This window comes from Pezoporus occidentalis, unplaced genomic scaffold (genome assembly GCF_034315485.1).
Source record: "Pezoporus occidentalis ecotype Australia unplaced genomic scaffold, CSIRO_AGI_Poc_V1 ctg37, whole genome shotgun sequence".
NCBI lineage: Eukaryota > Metazoa > Chordata > Aves > Psittaciformes > Psittacidae > Pezoporus > Pezoporus occidentalis.
The window spans coordinates 1,465,537-1,493,480 of NW_026915691.1; the positions used below are offsets into that span (position 1 = coordinate 1,465,537).

General features: G+C 53.6%; 1 protein-coding gene across 2 annotated transcripts in view; it reads left to right on the forward strand.

Moving 5' to 3' along the window:
* The window catches only part of RBM19 (RNA binding motif protein 19), a 67,824-nt gene extending 40,139 nt beyond the window's left edge, over window positions 1-27,685 (forward strand). Inside the window, exons 22-25 of one of the 2 annotated variants that reach the window (XM_062631144.1) lie at window positions 2,776-2,881; window positions 9,579-9,699; window positions 18,195-18,312; window positions 27,308-27,685. In XM_062631144.1, the coding sequence (XP_062487128.1) occupies window positions 2,776-2,881; window positions 9,579-9,699; window positions 18,195-18,286 (319 nt within the window). In that variant the 3' untranslated portion in view covers window positions 18,287-18,312; window positions 27,308-27,685. The remainder of the gene's footprint in view (window positions 1-2,775; window positions 2,882-9,578; window positions 9,700-18,194; window positions 18,313-27,307) is intronic. The other variant, XM_062631143.1, reaches the window with a different exon arrangement.
* Window positions 27,686-27,944: the final 259 nt, after the last annotated feature.

Consider the following 27,944-nt stretch of genomic DNA (forward strand, 5'->3'; position numbering starts at 1 on the left):
GAGCTGAGCCCTGGTGCTGGTGCAGGAGCTCAGGAACACTTGGGGAAGACCTGGATGCTGGTGGGTACAATGCAGAAACCACTTGGGTTTCACACTCCTGCTAAATCCAGGGCCTTCCCTGTGAACCACTGTGCTTGGGGCCAGGAGCCTGGCATGGGGCTGGCAAAGGAATTTGGTGCCAGCGCTTTCTGATCTTTGCCCAGTTTGACAAGGAGAGAGATGCTGGCTCCAGGAACCCCCATCCCTGGTCAGCTTTGAGAATCCCCATCCCTGCTGCATTCTCATGCTGGTTATGCCCATTGGGACCATGTTGTGGAAAAGAGGAAAGAGGTGGCAGTGACCCCAGGCCCAAGTTGCTGTGAGTCCCTCTGCCATCCCCACCCCAGGAAGAGCACGGTTTCAAGCAGCTCAGTGGGATCTTACAGTCGAGCTGCGGTTCAGCAGCCTGTATTGAAGCTGCTTTCTTCCCTCCCCTGTCATTTTGCTCGGGTTTTGCCTGTGTCCCTTTTCCTCCTGCCATCCTTCCTCCTGTGGCTTTGCCCCTGGCACGATCCATGCACAGCCATCCCGGAGCTGGAAGGCTGCAGCATCGATGGGATGCGGGAGCAGACATGCAGCATCTGCCTTCCTTGGGTACCAGGAGCCTGGCGCTGCGGGGGGTAATTGGGTTCCCTCCTCCTCTGCCTTTCTCTCCCCCCCCCCCCCCTCCAAAACCCAGAGGAAATAATTGGAAAAGAGAGGTGTGAGCCTCTGCCTGGCACTGCAGAGGGGAACATTAAAGGCCCGAGCTCTCCACTTCATTCGCAGCTCCTGGGCTGGTAATTGCTGTGTTGTGGTTTCTAATTAGCACCACAGTTGGGGGTAGGTGTTTTACTGGCAGCCCTGGTGGGGTCAGCCCTGCCTCTGCAGTGCCCCTCGGCTTCCCTCGCCCCCCCTGCTTTGCCTGCTTCCTGATGGATCCATCCCTCTGGGAGCAGCTGCTGGGTACCACCGTCCTTCCACCCAGGGAGATGCCCGTGGCCAGACCTGCTCTGGATCAGGTCCCCACTGCCTCCAAACGTCTCCCAGCATGGGTGTCTCTGAGCTGGGGATGAAGGAAGGAAAGAAGAGGCATCTCCTGTCTCTGCCCAGGGTTAAGGCGGGTCACCGTGGCCCCTGGGACCCCATGAGCACCTTCTTACTCGTCCTCACCCATCTGCCTGTCGGTTCTCGGTGTCAAAGGGAGACGCATGGTGTTGTAGTGCGCAGAGTAAGTGTTGTCTGAGCCCTCCTCCCTTTTAGCAGACATTCTGCTCCCCATAGGCAATGCCTGTGGTGTTTTCCATAGTCTGAAGCAAGCACCCCCCTGCCCATGCCACCACGGGCTGTCTCTCTGGGTGCTCATCTCCTTAGACCAGGAGCTGTCTCATTACCTCTCCCTTAACCCAGCCATGGTAGGGATGCTGCAAGCTATAGGAGCCACCCGCAGAGCTCCTGGGGCCCCCCTTGCCTGCACCCCCATGCAGGAGGCCCCTTCTGCTGCTCCCCGAGGGCTGAGCATCCCCACAGGGGAGGCTGCTCCCTCCCCTCCACTCGGGTTTGTTTGTTTGTGTAACACCAGCACGAAGGGGGCAGGAGGGAGGGAAAGCACTGAGGAGGAGACGTGCAGATTCATTTTGCAGCTTCATAATGGTACATTTACACACCACGTTGCCTAAGGAAATTGGGGAGATGAATGCCTGGTCATGCTGCCAGTGCACCAGGTTAACTCCTAGGATTTAGCTTATATCATTTCACGAGAGCATTTATGGCCTTTACTGTGTTTATTCCCAGGTGCTCTTTGGCACTGCTGCATCCCGGGTTCCTTTTGTGTATGCACGTGTGTGTGTGTGTGTGTGTGTGTGTGGAGATTTTCAAATGAAATAACACATCTAGTCAGACCTGGTCCACATTAAATATTTATTGCCTGCAGTTTGTGCATATGTGTTTGATAAATGGCTGGAAGGGGAGGGGAGGAGAAGGGGAAGCGGGAGCTCGGATGCGGAGAAAGCATCGGCTTTGTCCTGGAATTCCTCCAGGGGATGGCACTGGAGAGGGCTCTTTTGGGTCTGTTTTCAGGCTTTTTGGACAAGGTCCAGGCTAGCGGGATGGTTGGGTGCTTTGGTGCTCAAGTGACAAGCTCCTTCTCTAGGGACAGGCGTACCATGACAAGGTGTCCTCTTGGGTTGTGGCTGAGCCCTACCCCACACCCTCCAGCTAAACAGAAAGCCCTTTATTTCCCCATTCCTTGCCTTTCCACCCTATTGGCACTCAAAAACCTGGCTGAAATGCTGCTGGATCTGGGGGTTGTTGTGCAGGACTCAGGTCTGCTGAGTTCACCTCTTTCTGCATTCAGCAGGCTTAAGTAAAAGCAGTTTATTCCAGCCCATGAAAGAGGCTGGGTGGTTGGAAATGCAGGTATCCGAGTGTTAAAGTGAGGAAATGCAGTCTTAAAAGCCATGCCCAGCTTCTGTGGAGCAGAGGGATGGGGCTACAACAGGCTCTGGGGATGGAGGAGGTACTCTGGAAAGAGAACAAGCCCCCTGGGGCCATGCTCTGGCTTCTGCCTGTATCCTGTGCACTCTTCAGAGGTGCAGATCCATGTGGTTTGGTGGTGGGTTGGAGCAGCAGTAACCTGAAGATGCTCTTTGGCTGCTCTGAACGAGGCCTGCAACCAGTAGCACCGTGGCTTGTGATAAACTGATGGCTCTTCCCCTGATCTCACCGTGTCTTTGCTTTTCCCTCTCTAATTCCCAGCACCTTTGGAGAGCTGAAGACTGTCCGGCTGCCCAAGAAAATGGCAGGAACAGGATCGCACCGGGGCTTTGGCTTCGTGGATTTCCTCACCAAGCAGGATGCCAAGGTGAGATGTAATCTTCCTCTTTGGTGCTCTCCCAGCCTGGTCTCGGAGCAGAAGGTGATGGAGGGGGCCTGGAGGCTCTGTCCCACTGAGGCTTAGCCCAGAGGTGGGGCAGGCTGTTACCATTCAGCAGCAAAGCTGGTAGCCTCCAGGTTACATGGCAGAAACCAAACCTAAGCCATAACGGGCATGGGTTTGGTGTAACTGATAAAATGGCCAAACCTTCTTGTACCGTAGAAGGGCAGGGGCTTGTGTTTGAGGTTTATCAGAAGCCAGGTGAAAAGGGATGGGTTTGACCAACATTAACACCTTAGGAAACCTGAGTGCGTGTCCCACCTCCCCTACTGCCTTGAGTTGGATGTTGTGGCTGTTTACTGTTGTGAGCTGTGCAAGGCTGATGTTCATCAGTTCCCCTGTGTGTTTTGAGAGCCCCTGTGAGCAGCCTTCCCTGGTGCTTTTCAGATAGTGCAGTAAAGCAGTGGCTGTGAATTGGCCAAAAGGATGGGCAAGAAGAGAGAGCACAAACCCAAAGATCAAGTTCTGTACTACAGCCATTTGTCTTGGTCTGAAGAGGGGACTTTGGCTGTTACAGGCTGGCCAAGGATGCTTTCTCTACAGCAAGAACTGAGCTCCTGAAGGTTGAAAGCACGTTTTAACCAAAACCCACAGATTGTTCCAGTATCTTGGTGTCTTCACAACCTATGTGCACTTTCTGCTGCTAAATATTCCATAGCATTTTTCATCTGGGATAGATTCCTGTTCAAAGTGCTCTTGTCTATTCTTATTTTGAAGCTTTCCTATATGGTTAAATTCCATATTTGCAGAGGAAACAAGAGGGTTGTAGCCTGTCTGATAGTGATGTTCTCACTTTGCCAGTGGTTCGGGACCAGGCATGGTCTCTCATGCACTGGACAGGAGAAGGGTCCTCAGCCCTGCTGGAAGCTGCTGTGTGGGTACTCCCAGCACCAGAGCAGGGCAGGTTTCATCCCCATTGCTGGTTCCTGGCAGTTTGCACAGTATCTTGAAGGGGAGTGGCTGTGGGCACAAGGCAGGGGATGTTACTGCTGAAGGGAAGGGGCCACATGGCTCCACTGACTCCCTAAGACTCTGAATTTACAAGACCAGAGCTGAAGGACAGAGGAGGGGGAGCAAGCAGAGCCTGTGTTTATGTTTTTAGACAGGATTCATTGATCCAGGATCACCAGGGACTATTAGATCATCCCTTCCAGTCTGACCTCCCGTATAACACAGTACATAGAGTTTCTTTGTTAGTCCTGTATTGATCCTGATTCAAACTTCCTTCTGCTCAGCATTTATCCTCTCCTTGCTCACTGGGCAGCGTGGGGTGCAGTGAGTCCCCTGGGAACTGGTTCCTCTCCCTGTGCCTGTGGCTTTACTCAAACTCCAGCTGGGGTCTGCTTTGCTTTAACCTCTGCTTCACTCCAGAGTCACTCAGGATTTCTTCCTGGTGTTTGAATTAGGCTTTTCCTAAAGGAAATGGAAAGATGCATACAGGGAACTGGCTGGTTATCATCAAACCATAGAATCCCAGCCTGGTTTGGGTTGGAAGGGACCTTAAAGCTCCTCCAGCTCCAACCCCTGCCACAGGCAGGGACCCCTTCCACTAGAACAGCTTGCTCCAAGCCCCTGTGTCCAACCTGGCCTTGAACACTGCCAGGGATGGGGCAGCCACAGCTTCTCTGGGCACCCTGTGCCAGTGCCTCAGCACCCTCACAGGGAAGAGCTTCTGCCTAAGAGCTCAGCTCAGTCTCCCCTCTGGCAGGTTAAAGCCATTCCCCTTGGCCTGTCCCTACATCCCTTGTCCCAAGCCCCTCTCCAGGTTTCCTGCAGCCCCTTTAGGCACTGGAGCTGCTCTCAGGTCTCCCCCTCTCTCAGCCTGGCTCCAGAGCAGAGCTGCTCCAGCCCTCACAGCATCTCTGTGGCCTCTTCTGGACTCACTCCAACAGCTCCACGTCCCTCTTGTGTGTCCTTGTTGCTGCTCAGTTTGGGGGTGCATGGGGCAGCACCCGCTTTTCTGCTTGCTTTCAGGAGGAAACAGGGCAGAGGCTCAGTGTCTGCCTCCCATCCCTCTTGAGCCCCTTGGAGACCCAGTGGCTGATTCCAGCCGTGCTGGATAAACAGAGATCTCAGTGGTAGGAAGCTGGGAGAGCACTAGCCTGGGACAGCATTCCCAAAGCTCGTGGAAGCCACAGGAGGTGAGCGTGCAGGGAGCAAGCTGCCCTTTGGAAGAGCATCTGTGGGGGATGTTGTTCTTCTCCAGTGAACCACCTCTTCTTCCTTTTCTTTTTATCTCACTCATCTCTTTGAGGGATTTAATTGTCTCACAAGTGTCACATCAAGTACACTCCATTGGCCGTCTGCGAGAGGATGCGCTGGGTATTGATGAATAGGATCCTGAATATTGTAAACAGGGCCATAACTGGCTCCAAGTTTATTGCTTAGTGAAAAGAGAGGAGGGGAGTGGGCCTGGAGACCTGGGAGCTGAATAGCTTGTGGCTGTCAGTGATGTTGCTCAGAGCAGTAATGTAGAAGTCGCTTCTGAGCGTCTTATAAAACATGATGGGTTTGTAATGGAACAGTTAAGGGGGGGTTTGTTGGGCATTTAAAGCCTGTGACCTCTCGTGTTTGTCTTTTTCTCTGAGCAATCTCAACTGCTGTGGGACTGTATATGGAGATTTTCCAAAGCCAGGACAGGGATGTGGGGCTCCTGCTCCCAGCTGTCCTGTCGGGTTCCTTCAGCCTCCCCATATGCTCTGCCCAAGGAGAGCAGTGCGGTCACCTTGCTTATAGGGAAGGTGATGTTCAGGCAGGGCACAGGACACTGCTGGTGGGAGCAGCTTCTCCCCATCCCATCATCTGCTCATCCTTCAGGGCCCCATTCTCAAGCCTGGCTTTCCCAAGCCTGATGTCTGCAGCCAGGGCTGTCTCTTGGGTCATTTGACAGCTCCCAGGGTGATGAATGGACTCCACTGGGAGCCCTACACCACCATCAGGTGAAATCAGCACCCCTCTGCCTTCTGTGTTGTGAGCATTTAACAGATCACAGCACACACACATGCACAGCCAGGCAATGGCAAAGAGCTCATGTCAAAGACAGCAGTGGGAGGGACAAAGTAATACTCCCAAAGAGGGTTTGTGTGCCTGCTGATCATAGAATGGCTGGGTTGGAAGGGACCTTAAAGCTCATCCATTTCCAACCCCCTGCCATGGGCAGGGGCACCTTCCACTAGAGCAGCTTGCTCCAAGCCCCATCCAACCTGGTCTTTGGTTTTAAATCCCCACTGCCAGCTGACCACTAGCTGGGAGTACATGGAAGTTAGGGGATGAGAGAGGGAACTTTGATCTGCTGGCAATAGCAAATGAATCCCGTTAGGGCAGCGTTACCCATTTGCCATGTTCCCTGGGCAGAATTGCTGGGGGATTGTTTTTGTTTGTGAACCATTAACTGGAAGCCAAGTTTCCCCTTTTCTCTCCTGTTGATATAAAAATGCATCTGGTCTCCAAACAGAAATTGCCCATTCGGGAAAGACAGTCAAGCCTTTAAAAAAGCATGCACACGGAAGGCAAAAATCCTTGTGTGCAGCTGGCATCGCAGAGAGCATCCTCAGTTGGGACCGGCTTTTGTGAGGAAGGGAAATTTATCAAGCTCCTAATGTTGTTGACCCTTTGTCCCTCTAATGGCTCCAGCCCGGAGGCCCTTCAGCTTGAGTATTTAATAGGGCAAGGGGGAATCTCTAGGCAGAGCAGCACTGTCCTCCAAATTAACATGGCATTTAGGGATGGAGCTGTAGCACTCAGGGGTGACAGGCGCAATGGTCCGGTCTCTTGATCTCTGCCTCTCCGCTGCCCTGGCGCAGCACGCTCTGCTCCAGAGCAGCATCTGTCGTGTCCCAGTGCCTTCATGTGAGTTTTATCAGCCACCCCATCACTTTGAAAGCCCCTTTCTGAATCCCACAAGCATTTTTAAGCTGCTGTTCCAGCCTCTCTTCCTCTTTGCTCTGCTCTTTTCCCTGGCTGGGCTCTATCGCTGCCCAAGCTGTACTCAGAGCTAGCGACAAAACCCCACTGCACTGAGATACAACACTCAGCTTGAACCAACCAACGTGTTTGAAGCATCCTGTTTCCTAAGGCTGGAAGGCTGTAGGGTTTTCATGCAACCCCTGAAGCATTTGGAAAGCAGAAGAGACCTGTGAGGAGGTTTGCCAGGGTTCTTATTCAGGTACAGCTAAACAAACCTCTGGCCACCCAGTGCTGTCTTTGGAAGCCAACCTGTTTGTCCTCATGTCGTATTGCTCGTGTGATTAAAATGTGCTTTTTCCCTACCTATCCTTTCATTTGGAATAGCAGCAGTGGCAAATTTCCTCCTATTTCCAGCAGTGTGGATGTATGGGGGTGGCGTTTGTCCCCTTCATCCTTTTGTATTTTAAATTGTGGGTGGTTTCTCTGTTTTTGAGTCCTGAAGAAGTCTTTATTCCTCTCAGAGCAATGCAGAGCTTGCTTCTAAAGGAAGTGACATTCACATGGTTAATTGTAGAATCGCAGACTGGTTTGGGTTGAAAAGGACCTTAAAGCCTTTACCGCCCTCACAGGGAAGAGCTTCTGCCTCAGAGCTCATCTCAGTCTCCCCTCTGGCAGGTTAAAGCCATTCCCCTTGGCCTGTCCCTACATCCCTTGTCCCAAGCCCCTCTCCAGGTTTCCTGCAGCCCCTTTAGGCACTGGAGCTGCTCTAAGGTCTCCCCTTCAGGAGCCTTCTCTTGTCCAGGCTGCCCCAGCCCAGCTCTCTCAGCCTGGCTCCAGAGCAGAGCTGCTCCAGCCCTCACAGCATCCTCGTGGCCTCTTCTGGACTCACTCCAACAGCTCCACGTCTCTCTTGTGCTGCTGCCCCAGAGCTGGATGCAGGACTCTGCAGGTTTTTCACCTGAAAGACGTGGCTCCTCCTTTCCTGCATGGGCTGGAGCAGCAGTGGGCTGAAAGGCTCTCCTGTGATCTCACCCTGGCATCCTGAGCTTTGCTTTCTCCTGGGTGCACACCAGCTCACTTTGGGAGTGCATTTGGCTGGGAAGTGCCCATGTCCCCAGGCTGCTGGCAGACGCATCTCTCCCAGCGGGTTTATTCTATGCAGTACAACTTAATGGCAACATCTGGCTTCCTTCTTGCTCCGTGACCTTTCCCATTGCTGCCAACAAAACCAGAGGATGCCTCATCCCAAACTGAGCTGGGCAGATGAGGACATGGCAGAGCAAGTGGCTTGGAGGACGAGAGCCCAGCACGCACCACACGTTACACTGTGACTATGGACACGTTCAGCATGGATTGCCCTCCTCCATGACCTGCTGTGGAGTGCAGCGGGGTTGCTGGGGCTCTCTGTTTGTCTTCCTACCTTCCTCTTCCTTTGTGCTATGGGAGGTGAGTGCTTAAGGAGTATAAATTAACAAATGAGATCCAGTGATTGGAGCTGCAGTTGTTTGCCAGGCTTTGGCAATAACTTGGTGCCAGCACAGCTGCCCACTGCCACCTCCCCTTGAGTGCTTAGTTAAGCCAACACATTGCTCTGCTAATTGGAAGATGGGCTTTTAAAACACCAGCAGTGGCAAATAAACCCAGCTGTAGGTGCAAAAGCACCAGCCAAGCTTGCAGCCCTTAGGACAGGAATGGGGTCGGACCCAAGGAACTGGTGCTCCATGTTTCTCTTCCTTACAGTCAACTGGAATTATATGAGTGAAAGGGAGTCAGAAGCAGGGGGAAATGGAGGTTATTGAGTGCTGGCACTGGAAATGGGGGAGGTTTGGTTGAGGTTTGTAACCAGGGAGCTCAGGCAGGGTCCTGCCTGCAGAGGAGTGGTTTGAGCAACCAAAGCCTCTTGCAGGAGAGGCCCCTCTGCCCAGAGATGTGTTATTTGGGGATGCAGAAGTGGTTCAGAATTGCTGTTTATCAAATGGGCTTTTCTAAGACAGCTTTGGAGCTCTGGATGGGAGGGCACATCCCTGATGGACAGCGGGATGTGTTCCTGTGGTGCTCAGGATGGGAGGACACGTCCCTGATGGACAGCAGGATGTGTTCCTGTGGTGCTCAGGATGGGAGGACACGTCCCTGATGGACAGCAGGTTATGTTCCTGTGGTCTGGGCTTCTCCAGGACAGCTTTGGAGCTCAGGGTGGGAGAACACATCCCTGATGGACATCGGGACATGTTCCTGTGGTGCTCAGGATGGGAGGACACATCCCTGATGGCAATCAGGATGTGTTTGTGGTCCTACAGCTGCCATATTTGTTCCAGAGATGCGAGTTTGCAGGGCTCACGACCTGACTTAATCCCAGCCCTGGTTTGCAGTTGACCCACTTATGCTGCACCAAGCATCCTCAGCCCAGCTCAGGTGTGGTCCCAGGGTGATGCCGGGCTGCAGCCAGCCTTGAGCTGCTTGCTAGGCTGGGTTTGAGCCTGCTCCCTGGTGAGCAGCAGCAGCCTGCAGGAATGGTGGTGGGTGTTTGCTCTGCTGCAAGTATGGAGAAGATAAATGACTGAGTCAAAGCCACTGATGGAGATGAATCCTTGCCCCATCAGAGCAAAGCAGGATGTTCTCTGGTGGCCTTTCAGATTCAGGGCAGGGGGAGGGACATCCTTGCTTTGTCTCATATGAGCTTTCTCCCTTCTGATCTTCTTTTTCCCTATTAACTCTACAGAAAGCATTCAACGCCCTGTGCCACAGCACACACTTGTACGGCCGGAGGCTGGTCCTGGAGTGGGCAGACACAGAGGAGACAGTGGAAGCCCTGAGACGGAAAACAGCAGACTATTTCCATGGTAAGGCAGCAGCATCCTTCTGGGCTGTCACTACATCCCTGCCTGGCACAGTCCCATCTGGCACACGCTGCTGGTCCACGCAAGCCCTTTCCCTGCCACTACCAGCTTGCCAGAGCTGGCAGGGAGATGCTGGAGCCTGAGGATGCAGGGGGAAGCAGGAGGCATCCAGGCCATGGCTTTGTCTGACAGCTCTCTGTGTGGATGTGAGCCCATTAACTCTTTGTGTGCTGGTAGTGCAGAGGCACCTCGGTGCCTCCTGCCAGCCACGATGCTTTCACTCCATCCGCATGCACCCTGGGGTGCTCTGTAGTTGGGGACCACGCTCTGACCCATGCAAAGGGACGAATAACTTGGCCATCAGTTGAGACACGGACAGGGCTGTTTGGATCAGGTTCCTGAGAATGACAGCTCGGCAGATAACAGCACTGCAGGCTTCTATTGACAGCCATTGACAGGCACAAATGCATTGCTTGGCAAATATTTATGTAGGAAGGGCTCCCCTGGGCTGGAGGGCTAAGCTGGGGATCAATGCTCTTCCTCCTCCATCCCCTCCTAGCCTCCCTTCTCCAGCACACACATACCCATCATCCTGGGGGTTGGCATAAGCAGATGTGGGGCTGTGGATGGAAGTGCAGCAAGTCTTGCTTATTTACTGAGCCTGACTCCAGAGGGACCCAGCCTCCTGGTTGTGAAATGGTGTGCTCAGTGCTGGTTGTTACAGGCTGGGAAGCTTGCCCTTTGGTGGTGGAAGGGTGGAGAGTGGGTATAACTGGAGAGGTGTGGGGCAAAGTGGGATGTGCTGGAATCTATGGACTGATCTCCAGTGTGGTGCCAAAAAGGAGCACAGCAGTGCCCAGGCATGGGCAGTAGCCTGGGTGCAGAGCTGTGCTGCTGGGGGCATGTGTGAGGCAGCAGGGGATGGATGTGCCCACCCAGAGCCCAGTGCTTGATCACAGTGATGCAAATCTCCACCTGGGTGCAGAAGGTAGCAAATGTGATGTTTCATGTACCCCACTTTATACTCAGGATCTCCTTTCCCCCTTTCTACTCTGCTTAATCCAGGAGGAACAAAACCAGGCTTTCTGGTAGTTGCAGACTCACAGCAGATGCTGTCTGTGAGCTCTGTCACCTCCCACCTTCCCCAGGCTCAGCTTGCTCCTGGTTGCAGTCTGCATTTGCTCCAGCCCCCTTGTGTGGGGTCTTCTTCACCAAGGTGGAGCATGTGGGAGAGCATTTGCACATCCCAGGAGGAATGCAGCCTTGGAGCTGCAGGGACTCCAGGAGCAAGGTTATCACTCCCCATCTTTAGGGACTGAGAATGTGCTTGAAGGCAGCAGTCATCACTGCGCTCCAGCCCATCTCAAGGGGAGAGAAATAACATCCAATGAGTTGAGCCCTGCGTGGTGCACACACACATCCTCTGCTGCAGAACTGCTGGTAGCTAATCCTGCAGCAGAAGGAGATCTGCCAGGATCACATCTCCATAACAAAGCCTGTCTGGGGCACACTGGTGGGCACAGGGATGAGGTCTTGGCAGCGCCACCCTGCACTGGCAGGCTGGAGTTCCATGCTGGGGTTTTCTTTCTTTGGGAAGTGCCCTCTCCTGATTTCAAGGGTTTTTTGGCAGGGATGCACAGCAGCCTGAGGAGGGAAGGGAGCTGCACCCTATCCCTTTTGCTGTGGGTGTGTGAAAAGCAATTGTGATAGTGATAGAGAGGGGAAAGCTGCAGCTACCGCTCTGCCTTCAGCCCCCGTGGGGATGCTCCTTTGTGTTTCCTCCCCAGTGTAGCCAGAGGTTGATTTTTCCCACCTGGAGCTGGGTTGGAGAGGATGGAGCATGCACCATTGTCACCCTGCCTTGAGTCCTCCCTGCCCCTGCAGCCTACTGAGGAGCTGGGCTGAGACCTCACATCTCATTTCACTGGTGATGCAGAATGGCTTCTGTCGAGCAGGAACCAAGCTCGCTTTTTCCTGATACCCATTTCCACCCCACACTATCCTCCTCTGCCCATAAGGCACAGGAGCAGCTCAGACATCCCCATACTGTTCATGGATGTCCCAATAAGTTTCCTCTCCCAGCTCAGTGGGAGACTTGTCAGGGTCTTCCCACCACTTTGCAGGTTGCAAAGGTCTTTTATCTCAGGTCAGAAGGACCAAGATGAAAATGGGAGAGAAAGATAATTTGGGATCTTGAAGGCTTAGTGAACAGAGTCAAGAGCAAGGTCCCCGGTGTCTTCAACTGTTCTTTGCCACCAAAACCTGCTGCTGCTGTCCTCTTGTCACTCCCCAAGCCAAGCCCAGCATCTGAGAAGCAGGATGTGGAGGCAGATACCTTCAGAAGGTATAGTGTGGTGGATGGGGTGGGTCTTATCCCACCATCCAGATCAGCCTATTCCTTGTTTCCTGCCCTTTCTTCACAGCATTGAGCATTGCCATCCTATGGGAGGCTTTTTCTGTGTTTGCTTTCTCTCAAAAGTCTTCTGTGATCCTTTAGGACCTGGGGACCAGCACCACAAGCTCCTGTTTGGAGAGGCTGGTCTTGCTGTAGCAGCACTGTCATCTGTATCAAGCCGTGTGGGCAGCACTGTGCTATTCTGTACAGGGTAACTAATGCTTGGCTTCTGCTGCTCCTGGCCCTTTTCCTGGTTATTCCACAGGAATGAAAGCAACCAGAGAGCATACCAAGGACTTTGCACATAGCAGAAGGGGTGAGGAAAGAGTTACAGCAGGATAAAGGACTGAGCCTGCCCATCTCGCAGGGCTTTCAGACACATTTCCCCCAAGCTCTATGCAGTTGGAATTGGGGTGTGTTGAAAAGTTCCTTCTTTTTCTGCTTCCATTTCCTCTTTTCCCCGAAGTTTTTGGCTAGCTGCAGGCACAACAGCGATGCACAGATGTTTCCATGGTTAGCACATGGTGGCTCTATGTGTAGGAGAGGCTGCAGAGCGATACCAGAGGTGAGAAGATGGCTGTAAGGCCTGGGGGTTGTTATCACTGGGGTCCAGTGGGGACAGTGCAGTGACCTGGGTTTGATGGCAAGGTTCACTTGAGCCATGAGCTCATCCTGCTCCATCTCAGTGCATCACAGCAGCTTTGAAAGAGTCACCTTGGTCTTTCAGGCTGGTGTCTTGAGGAGCAGCACCCAGAACCCCTCACCCAGCGGCTCAGTGTCACCCCCATCGTTTTTGGCTTAGATGTGTCCTACCACTGACTACTCCCAACTACAATCATGCTCCTTATTTCTCAGCATCATTTATAGAGATTTGGCTTCCAACTCCCAGGTCTCACCCTGCTTTATTTGTTAGGTTAAAGAGAGGTCTGGGCTCCGAAATCTTTTCTCTGTGCAGGTGTTCATCATGGCAATCAAGCCACTTCTGAGCTATCTTTTCAGTAGATCTAATAGATGCAATAAACCAGAATGGGCATCCTTCCCATTTCGTGTTGTTTGCAGGTCATTCTTTATGGCTTGTTCTGAGTCTTTGTAATGTTCCAGGAGACGGTGAGGACCCCAGAACCGGCCACTGCCTGCCAGATAATGCTTTCAGTGATGCTGTCAGGAGGGAGGCACAGCCCAGCACTGATGCTGGGGCTGCAGCCCTACACCTCCTGCCTCCAAGCACAGTCTGTAAGAGATTTAAGGCTTTTTGCTCTTTTTTCAGTGGACCTTTTGTTCATCCAGAGGCAGGAGGGTCTTACTAGAACCAAGAAACAACTCTTTGTGGAGTTCTAATTGCACCCCACCAGGGGTTGTTAGTTGTGGGACCTGCTTTAGGCCAGGTTGGACAGGGCTTGGAGCAGCTTGGTGTACTAGAAGGTGTCCCTGCCTGGATTGGGGGTTGGAACTGGGTGATCTTAAGGTCCTTTCCAACCCAAACCACTCTGTGATGCTAAGGTGGATGAAGAGCCCAAGACGGGGGATGTTTGGAGGCTGCTGTGGATAAAGAGACCTATCTACTCTTGGGCTAGATAAGAGAAGCCATGGAGAGGTTGACCAGTGATTGGCCTTAAATCCAGCCTGTCATGTGGAGCGGGGTGATGGCAAACACTACATAAGAGCAGCGAGAGATGCACAAACCCTGCCACCAGTAGCATCTTGGTCCTCATTTGGGGAGGAGGATCCTCCCTTTGGAAAACAGGGATCACTGACATCTTTGAAACCAGCAGTGATGAAGGGATCCCAGTGCCCTGCAGCTGAACGTGCCAGCCCTGGGCTGAGTGGCCCATGAAAGGCGTATGAACAGCTCCATCCCCCTTTCCTTCCCTCTCTTTCCCAGCACAGGGTGATGGTTTGCAGGTGCAGCTCCATCCTGGCAAGCCTTGCTGCAGGATGAAAGGCTGCGTGGAGACCTCAGAGCAGCTTCCAGTGTCTGAAGGCCACATTTTCACAGATTGGAGCTCTGGCAATTGCTGAAAATGAGGCTCCTTTAAAATCTATCCCATTAGATCCATGCAGGAAGTTCCAATTAACTGTTTGTTTCAGAGCATCCTCTTCCATCCTCCTTCCCCCTGTCTACACCATGAATATTACAAATAAGGTTGTTTTCCAGTTGGCATAGAATGTTTGCAGGAGATGTAGGTTTTCTTGTCCCCAAAGGGGGAACGATTAGGTGTAGAAAGAGACTTCATAAAAGGTCCTTTCCAACCCTAACTATTCTATGATCCTTACCCAATCAAATACAACCTAAGGGATAGATACTGGTGAGAGTCTGCCTGGAGTTTGACATGACTGATGCTTGTACCACCTAAGGATGCGGTTATTGGAGTTGCATCTCAAGTAGCATGTTTTAGGGCTGACATTGTTGCCTGTTTGCTTTGCAAAATGTATTTAAAAACTCTTTCTTGGGGCTGTATCTATAAATTATCCTAATATTGCAATAACCAGCACTTCCAGCCCTCCCCTGCTGACTTACTGCAGCAGACACTAACCCATCTGTGTGCTGACCTCAGAGCAGCTTCCAGTGTCTGAAGGGGCCTACAAGGGTGCTGGAGAGGGGCTCTTCATCAGGGACTGTAGTGATAGGACAAGGGGTGATGGGTTCAAACTGAAACAGGGGAGATTTAGGTTGGATTTAAGGCAGAAGCTCTTCCCTGTGAGGGTGCTGAGGCGCTGGCACAGGGTGCCCAGAGAAGCTGTGGCTGCCCCATCCCTGGCAGTGTTCAAGGCCAGGTTGGACACAGGGGCTTGGAGCAAGCTGCTCCAGTGGAAGGTGTCCCTGCCCGTGGCAGGGGTTGGAGCTGGATGAGCTCTAAGGTCTCTTCCAACCCAAACCCAGGCTGGGATTCTATGATTGTCTAAGACACGCGAGCAGAGCAGCCATCCCCTCGGCATGCGCGCGCTCCCTGTCTCCCGGGAGCCCGCAGTCCGTGCAGGGAAGGCACTTGCTCCCAATCCAGCTAAATTACTATTGACTTGTGTTCTCTGTGCTTCACAAACATTGCACCCGGGCGTCAGCAGCGGGGCTGGCGGGATCCTGCCAGGCCTAACTTGGGAAACCAGCTGTGCCGGGCCTGCTCCTTCCCATCGATCAAAGCATTACATTGACAGATGGGGAATTCGGCTCGGGCAGGGGAAGGGAGGACCTGTGGGGTTGGTTTGGTTTTCCTGATAGGAAGGATGGGGTGGAAAGAGGGGATGCGGAGGCTGCGGGGTGGGTGGGTGAGGAGGGGGCACTGTATTTCAGTGGTGAGAGCGTTTCCGAGAGCCCCACTGCAGCTTGGCCCTGGTTATTCCGTTGTTGGCTGGAAGCAAAGGGTTTGCAGGGGAGGGCAGGCTCCAACCGTGCACTCCCTGGTGGGGCGCGAAGAGTCTTCCTCATCCCCATCCCCTTATCCAGGTTGTTCCTCCTTTGAGCCGCAGACCCCCAACTGCTCCTTTTGCCTCTGGGCTGCATTACAGCCTCACCTCCCAGCATTTTGGGCTTCCTTTTCTCTCCTTTCTTCTTTTATTACAGCTTTCTTTTTCTCTCAGAGAGCATCTGTAACTAATGCAAACACATGCTGTAGCCGGAGAGTCAAACCCCGCAGGATTAGCGTGGCATCCACAACCCTGCCATGTTCTAATCCCGTGGTAATCCCCCTCCCGGCCCACCCCTGCCGGCTTTGCCTTTTGTTTAAGGGAAGCAAATGGGATCCTTAGCGGGCAAACCTTAACCAGCTTGGAGCAGCACAACGGAAGTCGAAGCAATTCACTTCCCCACCCTCCTGTGTTGGGGTTTTTCCCCCTTTTCCTCTTTATTAGGAAGATGGGGGGGGATGCTCCCAGTGCTCCCCAGCAGTGCTGCAGCTGAGCTGGTCAATCTGGAGCGTGTGGTGGGGGCCTTTTGCCCTGCTAGCCTCTTGCCAGGGTCCCATGGGTGCACCACACTGCTTAAGGATGCTCCCTTAGCACCCAGCATCCCCCACCCAGCATCCCTCATCCACCCTGTGCACCCCCCTCATCATCTCCATGCAGGACCCGTCCCATGGATGCACTGCACTGTTTAGGGATGCTCGCTTAGCATCCATCCAGCATCCCTCATCCAGCACCCCCTCCCCTGTGCAACCCCATCATCATCTCCATGCGGGACCAGTCCCATGGATGCACTGCACTGTTTAGGGATGCTCGCTTAGCATCCATCCAGCATCCCTCATCCAGCACCCCCTCCCCTGTGCAACCCCATCGTCATCTCCATGCAGGCTCTCAGGACCTGAAGGAGTGTCAAGTGGGAGGCACTCTCTTCCCTGCTATGGATTTGGGAGCTGGGACCACGTCTGATGCCATTTCCAAGCCCTGACCATGAGGCTTGACACGGAGCTGGGAGGGCAGAGGGAAGGGGAGGGAGAATTGCTGTGCTGGCAGTGGGTTGTCCCTTGTGCCTATGGGTGATTGAACTGGGAAGAGCCACCGGAGGTACTGGGGTAGCACCTTGTGGTCTGCCTCATCTCCCCTGAGCTCAGCACCCGCATCCCTGCAGCCCCCAGGGGATGGAGGCAGGTTCTGGCTCTCTGACAAGGAATTAATTGGAAACTAAAATCATTAGATGGGAACTCTAGAAATGCAAAATTGTTGGGAATTGTTGGGGGGGGTGGGTGGGATGTGAGCTTTTGTCAGGTTAATTTCTTCTGTATTGATGTTTTGTGACATTTACTTGTTGTTTATCTCCCGCAGCAGCTGTAATACTAAAAGAAAATGCACAGCTTGTTCCATTTATTTATTTTACACCTTTTCTTTAGTCCTATGGTATGTTTGTTTGTTTGAGAAACCCAGCGAGGCTTTTGATGTCTGAAAGCAGGATTTAAACAGCTGTTCTCCATGTGCTGCTTGCAAGCCAGAGCTGCTGGCTTAGGGGGAAGAAGGGGGAGAGCACCGCTTCCCTGTGGAGAGGAAGAGGAGGCAGAGCCGACTTCAGCCTCAGGACAGGGACCAAATGGTGGTGTCGCCCCTGATGCTGTTGCGATGCTCCCTTGGGTGCAGGCAGAGCATCAATAGGGAGGGATGTGCACGCAGTGGTATCAGGGGTGTGACCACAGAATCATGGAATCATTTAGGTTGGAAGAGACCTTTAACTCATCCAGTCCACTCTTAACCCCAGCACTGCCAAGGCCACCCCTAACCCATGGCACTGAGGCCTCGTCTCCACAGGGTGTGAACACTTGCAGGGACGGTGACTGCAGCCCTGCCCTGGGCAGCCTGTTCCAATGCCTGAGCACCCTCTGGGGCAGGAATTGTTCCTCAGCTCCATCTAAACCTGCCCTGGGGCAGCTTGAGGCCGTTTCCTCTTGTCCCATCCCTTGTTCCTTGGGAGCAGAGCCCAGCCCCTCCTGGCTCCATCCTCCTGTCAGGCAGTTGTAGGGAGCCATCAGGTCCCCCCTGAGCCTTCTCTTCTCCACACTGAACCCCCCAGATCCCTCAGCCCTTCCCCATCACCTTTGTGCTGCAGGCCCTGCACCAGCTCCATTGCCCTTCTCTGACCCCTCTCCAATGTCTCTCTTGTAGTGAGGGGCCCGGATGATGCTGGGAGGGTCACAGGACAGTGCTGTTGGTGTGGGGCAGGAGAAGCAAAGGAAGGGCATTGCTGTCGTTGGGCATGAGCTGGCCTCTCACCTTCATGCACTGCCAGCCGAGGTGGGCTGCAGGGCCAGGCAGCAATCAGATGTCTCAGCAAGGATGTTGGTAGGTCTGTGTGCTGCTAAGAGCATTGTTGAACCAAGGCTGGTGTCTGGGTTTGGTGTTGACCACCAAGAGACGTTGCTTTTGGACAGGGAATGGGTGAATTGGGGTCAACGAGAAGGTTTGGCATCACCAAGGAGCCTGTTTGGGTGCTTCCTGCAAAGCATGGGTGGTAGGTATGGAGTCACACCTCCAGCCATGGTGCCCTGCATGGTGAGGCGAAGTAGATGACAGTGGAGTGGCTTTACCAGAGAGGGGGATGAAGGGGCCTTGAGGTAGCCCAGGTTTTAATCTTTGCTTTTCTTCTTCTCCTCTATCCCCTTCGCTACACCCTGGGCCTGGACAGAATCCCCAAAGAAGAGAAAGAAGTCGGAGGTTTTGAATGAAATCCTGGAGCATCTGGAAGAGGAGGAGAGCAACAAGGACGAGGCCATGTAGCATCTGCCTGGCATCTGGTGAGGTGGGTACCAGGGCAGGGGCAGGCAACGCTGGCCCTAAAGGTCAGAATGGGCTGCTGCAGGGTCAGCAGTGCCAGGAGGAGAAGGCAGCACTGCAAAGGGTCAGGGTTTCCATCCTGCCCCTGCTCCCACTCACCCTGCAGGCTCCTAGTCATGGCCTCAGGGGGTACAGCCTGGATGTGGGCTCAGTTTGGGCTCTGTGTGGAAGCGAGTGCCCGCACTGCCTGTGTGTGTGTGCTGCCCAGGGTTTGCTGTGCTGCAGGGGAAGCCAGCAGAAACTGCTGCTGCAGCAGAAATTGCTGTCAGGTCACAAACCGGCCCTCGCTGTGCTTGGGAAGCCAAAAATATCAAGCTCCTGTTTGGAGCCCAACGTGCGGCTGCCACCATGAAGGACATGGTTTGGCCAAAGGCCTTTCCCCTGCTCGCCCAGCTTCACTTCCCCTCTCCACAGCTTCACTCCATGCACAGCACCCCAGGGTCTGTTTGTGCCATCTCGAGTCCTGGCTGGCATTGCTCCTCCTTGGCGTGTGTCCTCATGGAGCAGCATCTTCAGGGCTGGAGAGTGTGGCCTGGCAGAGGATAGCAGGAGGGGAGCCAGCTGCCTGTGGTCAAACACCGTGCAGCTCAGCCAGCTTGCTTTTGAGCCCCCCTGGGTGGTTCAGGAGCGGTGAGAGACTCACAGATCTCCTTTGTGTGTTTGTGGCTATGTTGCTGGTATTAAACGTGTTCACCAGCCCCAGCAGCTGGAAGAGTGCAGTAAAAACACCAGGGATGCTCCTGGATCCCTTTGAACCGCACTCTGCCCCCCTTTTCCTCTCCACTGGAGGACTCGCCACCCACCTCCACAGTGATGAAACACCATCCTGTGCTGAGAAACGCATGCAGAGCTGAGAGAGCCAAGTGCATCGCGCTGGCGTGCTGCCCCACGGAGGTGACTGGGGGTGCTGGGGGACAATTCCTGTGGTGCTTCCTCCAGCAGCGTGTGTTTGCTCGGTACAACCTCTTCATCAGGGCCTGCAGCAACAGGACGTGGGGCGATGGGTTCAGACTGAGACAGGGGAAGTTCAGGTTGGAGATAAGGAAGCTCATCCCTGTGAGGGTGCTGAGGCGCTGGCACAGAGAAGTGGTGAATGCCAGAGCCGTGGGTGCCATGGTTTAGTGTGAGGTGTTCCCTGCCCATGGCAGGGGGTTGGAACTGGGTGATCTTAAGGTCCTTTCCAACCCAAACTGTGATTCTAAGGGAATGATTTGCCACGTCCTGGCTCATGATAGCCCCAGAAATGACACCGGTGACATCTCACCCAAGTGCCAGGACCTGGTTTTCGGGGTGCTGCCCCTGAGCCCGTGGTGTTGGGGGTGTTCTCCCTCCCAGCCCTGGGAGGCTGCCCTGCGCTCGCTGGCGTGTGTTTGTGTGTGTGATGCACATTACTGCTGGCGAGGCTGTTTTCCTCTCGGCAATATCTGCCTATTGCTGCAAGGCGGTTCTCAATACACCTACCAGTGGGATGCTCATAACCTTACTTATTACCAGACTCCTGTTCAACCCACAACACTGCTGGCTGCCTCAATAGCGAGCGCATCTGGGCCCAGAGCCCACCAATAACCCTGCTAATACATCTGCCTTCCTGGGCTGCCACAAGCACCAGGCACGAGCACAGCGCCAGGGCCCTCCTGATGAAAGGGAAGGTGCTTACGTGACCACAGGAATAATCCAAGTTGGATTAAATAACTGCCTGCTTCATGCAGTGTGTCTGCAGTAAGTGCCGGGGCTTCCAGATAACATTTGTTCCCTTGGAGCAGCTCTGATTTAAGGATGCCTCGAGGTGGATGTGCTGTTAACACCTTCTCCAGCAGGCAGCCTGAGGATGAAGCTGGGGAGGGATAGAGATGGGGCTGGGGAGAGATGGAGATGCAGCAAAGGAGGGATGGAGCTGGGGAGGGGTGGAGCTGAGGAGGGATGGAGATGGAGCTGAGGGAGGGATAGAGGTGGAGCTGGGGAGGGATGGGGATGGAGATGGAGCTGAGGAGGGATAGAGATGGAGCTGAGGAGGGATAGAGATGGAGCTGAGGAGGGATGGAGATGGAGCTGAGGAGGGATAGAGATGGAGCTGAGGAGGGATGGCGATGGAGCTGAGGAGGGATAGAGATGGAGCTGAGGAGGGATAGAGGTGGAGCTGGGGAGGGATGGGGATGGGTAGGGATAGAGATGGAGTTGGGGAGGGCTGGAGCTGGAGCTCAGGAGGGATGGAGCAGTGCGGCAGGGGCAGGACACAGTGTTGCTCAGAGCCCAGGCAAGCCCTGTCCTTACAGATGTGCCCTATCCGAGCTCTTCTGCAAGCCTCCCATAGCCAGTCCTCCCATAGGGCCTGGGCCTCAGCACTGGTGGGCTTGAGGCCCCCCAGCTCTTTGTGCTGGGCACCCAGAGCTCTAACACCCCGTGCCGGCTCCCCAAACCATAGTGCAGCCTCTGAGCAGCTCCCCAGTCCCCACCACCAGACATTCCTGCGGCTGGGACCAAGGGCCAGACCCCCACAGCTGAGGGGTGCCCCCTCTGTGGTGTTCAACACTTATCCCTTATGGCAGGTCCAGCGCATCGCCCTGCCCTGGGTGATGGTGGGTAAACTGAGGCAGGGGTATCGCTGTCAAAGGGGGTGTCTGAGCCAGCTGGAACAGTGACAGGTTTGGGTTTCTCTATGCTCCATGTTGGTGAGTGGCATTCCCATCCCCTCTGCAGCTCCCCACTCCCTTTGCCATGTGTACCAGTGCAGGGCAGCAGTGCCATGGTCCTCTTGGGGGATCACCACTGGGAAACAGGGCTTGAGCATCCCAGGGGTAAAGGACCAAGGATCGATGCAGCCGATGGCCCTCACAGAGAGGATGGAGGAGCCGGGCAGGACCCTTCAGACCCATCCATCACGCGGTCAAAGCAAAGCTTTGCAGCGTTGCAGGTTGGGCTTGGGTTTTCCTGGGGTGTTTTTCCTGTGGTGGGCTTTCCCCCCCCCTTCCCTCTCCATTGTCTTTTGTGGAGGGGCAGGTTTCTTGCTGAGTGTCTCTGAGGTCTGCAGCGGCGCCGAAAAGGATTAGCGCAAGCAGAGCATGTAGGCTTTAGAGAACAGAGCAGAGTTTGGTTTCAACAGCTAATTCAATTTGTTCTGCCGAGATTGAAATATGAAATGGTTGCCAGTCAAACGTTCAAAGGGGGAGGAGGGAGCAAAGAAGAGAGGGAGCCTTCTCAAATCTAAATTTTAATGAAAATTAATTTAACCCTTTGATGCGTCTTCAACCAGTTTATTTCCCAGGCTGGAACGCATCCGTGAGGGGGTCTTTTCCTCCCCCTTTTCCCTTCCAACGTAATGAAGGTTTTCCTTTTCCCTTAATGATACTTATCTTGTGGAGCAGTTTGACATTGGTGAAGATCTCAGGCAATGTGGTATCAAGGAAGTCTGTTTGATGTGTGTGTGTGGGGAGCTGTGTATACAGATACATAGAGAGGGATGCCCATACATTAATTATGGAAGTGCTGATTGCAGCTCTGGAGAACAGTTGGAGTTAATTCCTTGCTCCACAAGCAGAGACTCCGTTTCTTTGTTATGGATTGAGAATCCCACACATGCACCCCTAAAATTACAGTGGGTTTAAGGGGAATCTTCTGCAAATGAGCATAATGCCTGCTAATTACCCTGCATTCAAATGGAGGCCTAAGTAGGCCTGCAGGAAATCCATCACTCCCCACTGCCTTTTCTTTCTTTTTTCTTTCTTTCCCCCCTCCCTTGTCTCAAGCAACCCTAATGATAAAGTAATGCAAACTCTGAACTGTCCACGTAGTTAAACCTGGGAAATAGCCTCCCACTGCTCCTTAACCTTGGCGGTGCTTCTGCAGCTGAACACCATTGCAGTTGTGTTCAGGGGTGGGAATAGTTCCTTTTAAATCAGGCTGTGTCTGTAACAAATGATTGCACACTTAATGATTGTGATTGGGCAATGATGAGCTGTAAGCCCGGCTCCCCTTTTAGCTGGCTCTCACACCACAGGGCTGGTGTCACCCCTGGTGTGCCCTAGGCACTTGTAGGGTGCGATGCTCATCTGCTCTGGTGTCCTTTTTGGGGTGGGTGCTTTGTATCCAGGCTGTGCTGATGGCAGAGGGGATGAGCAGCCTGCTCCAAGCCTCTGCCCCTGCTCGTCACCCAGGTCATGAGCTGGAGCTCTGGCCATCCTGGGGGCTGGATGGATGTGTTATTTCAGGCTCCACTGGATGGGCTCAGGGGTGTCTCTCTGCACATGCTGTCCCCATCGGAAAGCTGAAACCAATGGCTCACACTTGGTCCTGTCCCTACAAGCCCTGGGATCTGGTCCAGGTCCCCACGGGGTCTGCAGCCCCCAGCCCCAGAGGGTTGTGATGGCTTCATTCACTGAGCTGGATGGTGATGGGAGCTGCAGCGGCTGTGACTGTTCCCCAGGCACCCACCGCATCCCCCCTCCCCGGGGCCAGCTCTGGAATTGGATTAGGATATTATTCAAATGCAGCCTTTTTACTGAATTAGAGGGTTAACGGGTTTTAATGTAAAACTAGCTTTACTTCATTGCTGCCTGTTGCCAGAGGCCTGTGTGGGCTGTTATCTACTTAAGGGGACAGCCAGCGAGCCCATGCGGAGAGGATATCCCATGGATGAGTGATGCTTCCTGCTGCTCCCAGAGCCAGGCTGTGCTACGGTGCCCTCTTTGCTTGCTCAAAGTGACTCATGGCCTTTGGAAACCCCTTGGCCAGGAGCTGTGCTGGTTTTCTCTCACTGTCCCATGGGACTCAGGCTGGGGCTCCGTGCAGGCATGGGCAGGCAGGTCGCATCCTGCACTGTGAGCTGTGGGCTTGAATTGCTGTTGCTTACAGCATCCCTCTGCACTGCTGTGGGTGGTTTCTTTTCATCACCATTGCACTCGTCCTGCCTGCAGCACTGGATCGGGACTTTCAGCTCTTCTCATCCCTTTATTCCCATTGTGCCATTGCAGTCTTCCTCCCAGGTGTGCCCCACAGAGTGGGGTTTTGGGAAGCCCTGAAGGGCCGAGCCTGTCTCTTCACAGCAAGCACTGTAGATGCCACTCACCAGCCCTTGGCAAGGGCTGCAGGAAGAGCTCACATCCCCCTGCATGATGCCTGCAGCTTTCCAGCCCAGCTCCATGCAGGAGCTCTGCGATATGAAGCCTTTCTGTCTGCCTTTGGTGTTGGCAGCCATCCCCTTCTCCACAGCATCTCTACCAGCTTTGCTTGTCATCTCACAGAGGTGGGAATTGCAGTGTCCGTGTATCCTGGAAGTTGTCTTCCTGAGCAAGGTGTGGCAGGAAACCCACAGGAAGGGTTTCAGCTTGAAACAATGCCCCAGGGCCTTGGTGGCTGCTGTCTGGAGATGGAAGAAGCAGTGTAAAGGCAAAGACCTTCCCTTGCTGCCTCAGTTTCCCCATCAGCACAGCACAGGGGAGGCAGCCGTGCTCCATGCCCATTCCCACATCCCTTCCAGGATCCCTACTGAGCCAACTCCTGTTTTAGCACTCAGGGCTTTGATTTCCTTCAGCTCCCAATTGTCCCCATGCCTCCTTCCACCAGCCCTTTGCTGTTGCAAACCCCACCTGCTTCTCCCTTGCTGGAGGATTAGCCAAGGGATGCTGCTGCTCCCTGTGTCACACAGAAACCTCCTTTCCCCTCCCTGCAGCCAGCATTAAAATAGCCTCACTGTGTGAAGGGGTCGGATGAGTTGCCATCCAATGGCCACGGATGAGCCAGGCTCCATCACAGCCGAGGTGCCTCTTGAGCTGGATAATCCCACCATGGAAGGGGGGGACAGCAGCAAACTGGCATCATCCCAGCCTGCAGCCACCCCCAGGGATGCTTGGCTGGGATGCTGGATGGAGATTTGGGAGGCACGAGCTTCTCCTTAATAGCACAATGTGTCTGATACCGTACCCCAAGTCACACCATGAATGGTGTTCAGCACCATCACTGCATTCCAGCTTCCACCACCACCTTCCTCCCTGGGAAATAAACCAGGAGAGCGAGGAGGCAGCTTCCTCTGGAGCGTGGCTGCGTGTGACTGAGATGCTGCCTCCTGCTTTCCCTAAATATATGCATTGGAAAGGGAGAAGAAATCGCATGGCAGGGCTTGAGATTTCAGACTTAGCCATTCATGAATAATAATCAGGCTGAGTAATTCACAGTAAATAGGTATCCAAATTGGCTAATAAGGGAGGCTTTCACCCCAAACTGGAGCTGGGAAGAGAGGCAGGGAGAATATGAACAGGCTTTGGCTGTGTGCATGGTGTGACCTGAATCAGTGGGATAGAGAAAGTGATGCCAGGAGAGAACAGCAATGGGGGGGATCCAGGGAAGGGACAGCATCCCACTGTGGGGCAGCAGTCACAGGCTTGGACCTGCAGGAGCATGGATCCTACGTTCCACAGCCTGTAATTAGAATCATAGAATCCCAGCCTGGTTTGTGTTGGAAGGGACCTTCAGGCTCCTCCAGCTCCAACGCCTGCCATGGGCAGGGACACCTTCCAGTAGAGCAGCTTGCTCCAAGCCCTGTCCAGCATTGAACACTAAGCTCTATTCCAGCCCTGGGACCATGCTGATGGGCATGAGCATGCCCAGCCAGTGAGTGTGAGGTGGGCTGTTGGTCTTCATCCACCAGCAGCAGGCTCTGACCGGAATGAGGTGCATAGAGAACAGCTCTCAGGTGCCAGACACCAGACACGTGTTCCTCTAACAGCATTTTAAGGTCATGTTAGATAAAGTTAAGATTAAGAAAACAATGCCAAAGCACCCCTGCAGGTCTTGGCCTATTTAACTACATAGAATAGAAGCTCAGAGTGCAGGTGACGAGCAGCTGAAGGAAGGATGCTCCTGCGAGGTTGCCAGGCAGTGTTCTGCAGCTGCTAAATGACTTTTAAATTGAGGAGAAACCTACAGCCACTTCTACAGTCCCCTCAGCTCCTTTATATAGGGCAGCACAGTGACTGGAGAGCATCGTGCTGCTGCTTGGCTGAGGTACTTGTCCTATAGCAAAGGATTGCAGTGGATTCGACATCAACCACAGCAACGCTGGCCAAAGGCGATTTTCCTTCTGCTTCCCTTCCCCACCTCTCCCCTGGGTTGAGGATGCTCACAAAATGTAGCACACTGGGTAGCATGGAGCAAACAAATGGGGCTTTTTTTTCCCCTCCTCTGTGACTTGGCTTATTTGAGTGTATTGGGAAGTGGGTTTGGGGCTTGCAGAGTGTTTTATCTTGGGGTATGAGGGATGCTGTTGATGCCCCAGCAGCTGCAGCACTGCAGAGCTGGTGGCTGGAGCACCCCTATGTCACTCCATCCCTTCCCTACAGCTTAAAGCATTCCTCATGGGAGGAATGGGATCCTCACTGGGGGTGGGATTTAGCAGATGTAATGAGGACAGCTTTATAAGACACGAAGGATGGAGAGGAAATTGTGCTGCTGCCTCTCCCACGTTTGGTGGCATAAAATCTCTCCAGACTTAGGTGTAGCCAATGCTAGCGGTTCTCCTGCTGATGGGGCTGGAGAAGTGCTTGGCTGCTGCCTCCTGATCAGTCCAAAGGTTTTCTGCTCCATCAGCGTATAAATCAGACCACGAAATGCAAAATAAGCTTCACCCAAAGCACCATGAGAGACCTTGGTCCCAGCCATACACTGGGTCTCCAGGCTGCCATCCCCATGGAGCCATACCCTGCCTCTGCGCGGTCCCTTGGCAGCAAAGCCCAGGCTTAACCTCAGCCTTATCCCTGCAGCCAAAGTAAGCCCCGTGCTGGAGACTTGGTGACGGGCACAAGCAACCCATGTGGTGATCCGTAACAGCTGATGGAGATGCAGAAAGAGGCCGATTGCAGGCAGGAGCTGGTTTAGTTTCATTTTCAGACAAACCCAGCTCCGTGTGTCAGCCTGGGCTAAGCAAGCCCTGAGAAACAGAGGGATGGATTGTCCAAGGAGCAGTTTTAACCAGGATTCAGAGGAAGTGATGCAGGGCTGGCAGCTCACTATCCTGCACCCCCAGCAAGGAACATAGACCCCATCCCTGGCAGTGTTCAAGGCCAGGTTGGATGGGGCTTGGAGCTGCCTGCTCTAGTGAAAGGTGTCCCTGCCCATGGCAGAGGGTTGGAACTGGATGAGCTATAAGGTCTCTTCCATCCCAGTCTGTTCCATGATAAATGAGACAAGAACATCATCCCCAGGCAGCTGCAAACCAGAGCAGGCACCCCTCCCACAGGAAACCGAAGCTGAAAAATGGAAACTGGGGGGGAGTGTGGTGTGTGTATTATTATTATTAATATATTTATATTACTATATATTAATATTATTATTATTAAGATTAAAACAACCAACAACCCCCCCACCCCACTCTTTGGCTGAGCTGAGCATGGCCACAGGGAGGGTGACAGGGGCAGCGCAGGCAGGAGCCTCGGACTTCGTTAGGATTCAGCCCTTAGATCTCTCCTTTCTCTCTGATGGCTGAGTGTGATTGACACTTACAAATTACCCAGCCAAAAGTGTCGAGTCTTTGACCCCTGAGTAACATCTTTGGCAAGCCTGAGATTTGCCAGCATTTTGTCATCTAATTACTACAAATCCCTTGGAAATTCACTGGCTGGTGAATTTTTAATGCAGGACAATTTCAATGTGATGCATCGCCCAGATGGGCACACGCGCTCCTGCTCCTTCCCTCTCCCCCCCCACTGCCTCTCCTCCTTCCCTTTTTTCTCCTTTCCTTTCTCCCATTCCTGCCCCCATCCTGTTTCTTACCTCCCTCCTATCCCTGTGTGTCTGTATTCATGGCATCTCATCCCTTCCATGTGTTCTCCATCCCACCGGCTGTGCGCAGGATGGAGCCAGGCACTTTGTGTCCCCCCCCAGCCTGGCAGCAGCAGCTCAGGTCCCACTCTGTGTCTCACCGATGGGCACAGGAGCTGCTAACATGACACTCATTTTATGCTTCCTTCTTCCTAGGCCTCTTGCTGATGGATGGATGGAGAAGCCTCCACTGCAGACCCAGCAGCCAGCACACTTGTTGCCAGCAGCGTCCACTCCAGTGAACCCAAGGGATGATTTATGCCATGCATCCAGGTCTTGGTATTCCCAGCCTTTTAAACAGACCTTGAATTCAGAGCAGGAGGAAGAGCCCTTGCTGCTGGCAGCTCCTGCCTGAGGACCACTGCTTAACTCAAGGCAGGGATGTGACTCCCTTCATCTCAGAAACCACCCTACATGGGGCAGTGGATGCTTCCCCTGCTGACCCCAGGGGCTCTGGCACAACCTGCTCTTAACGTGATATTTCTGTACATTAAAAACCTCGGGTGTATTTGAAGTTTCCCAACCGGAGCCACATCCCAGGTTTGTTTGGATTCATTTGTTTAACACCCAGTCCCCATGGCGAGGCAGTTTCTTTGCTCTGATGGGGAGATAAGCCTGCTTTAGGAGGGAGGCCTGGGCTTTGCCGCATTCCGCTTTGTGCCTCTGTCATTCCTGTCCCCGCTCGCAGGCAGTCGCCTCCCGGCTCTCCCTTCCCAGCTTTTCAAAGGGAAAGAGGCTTTGCTTTGCAACCAGGGTACCGCTTTACATATGTACGCAGCTGATAAAGTATTTT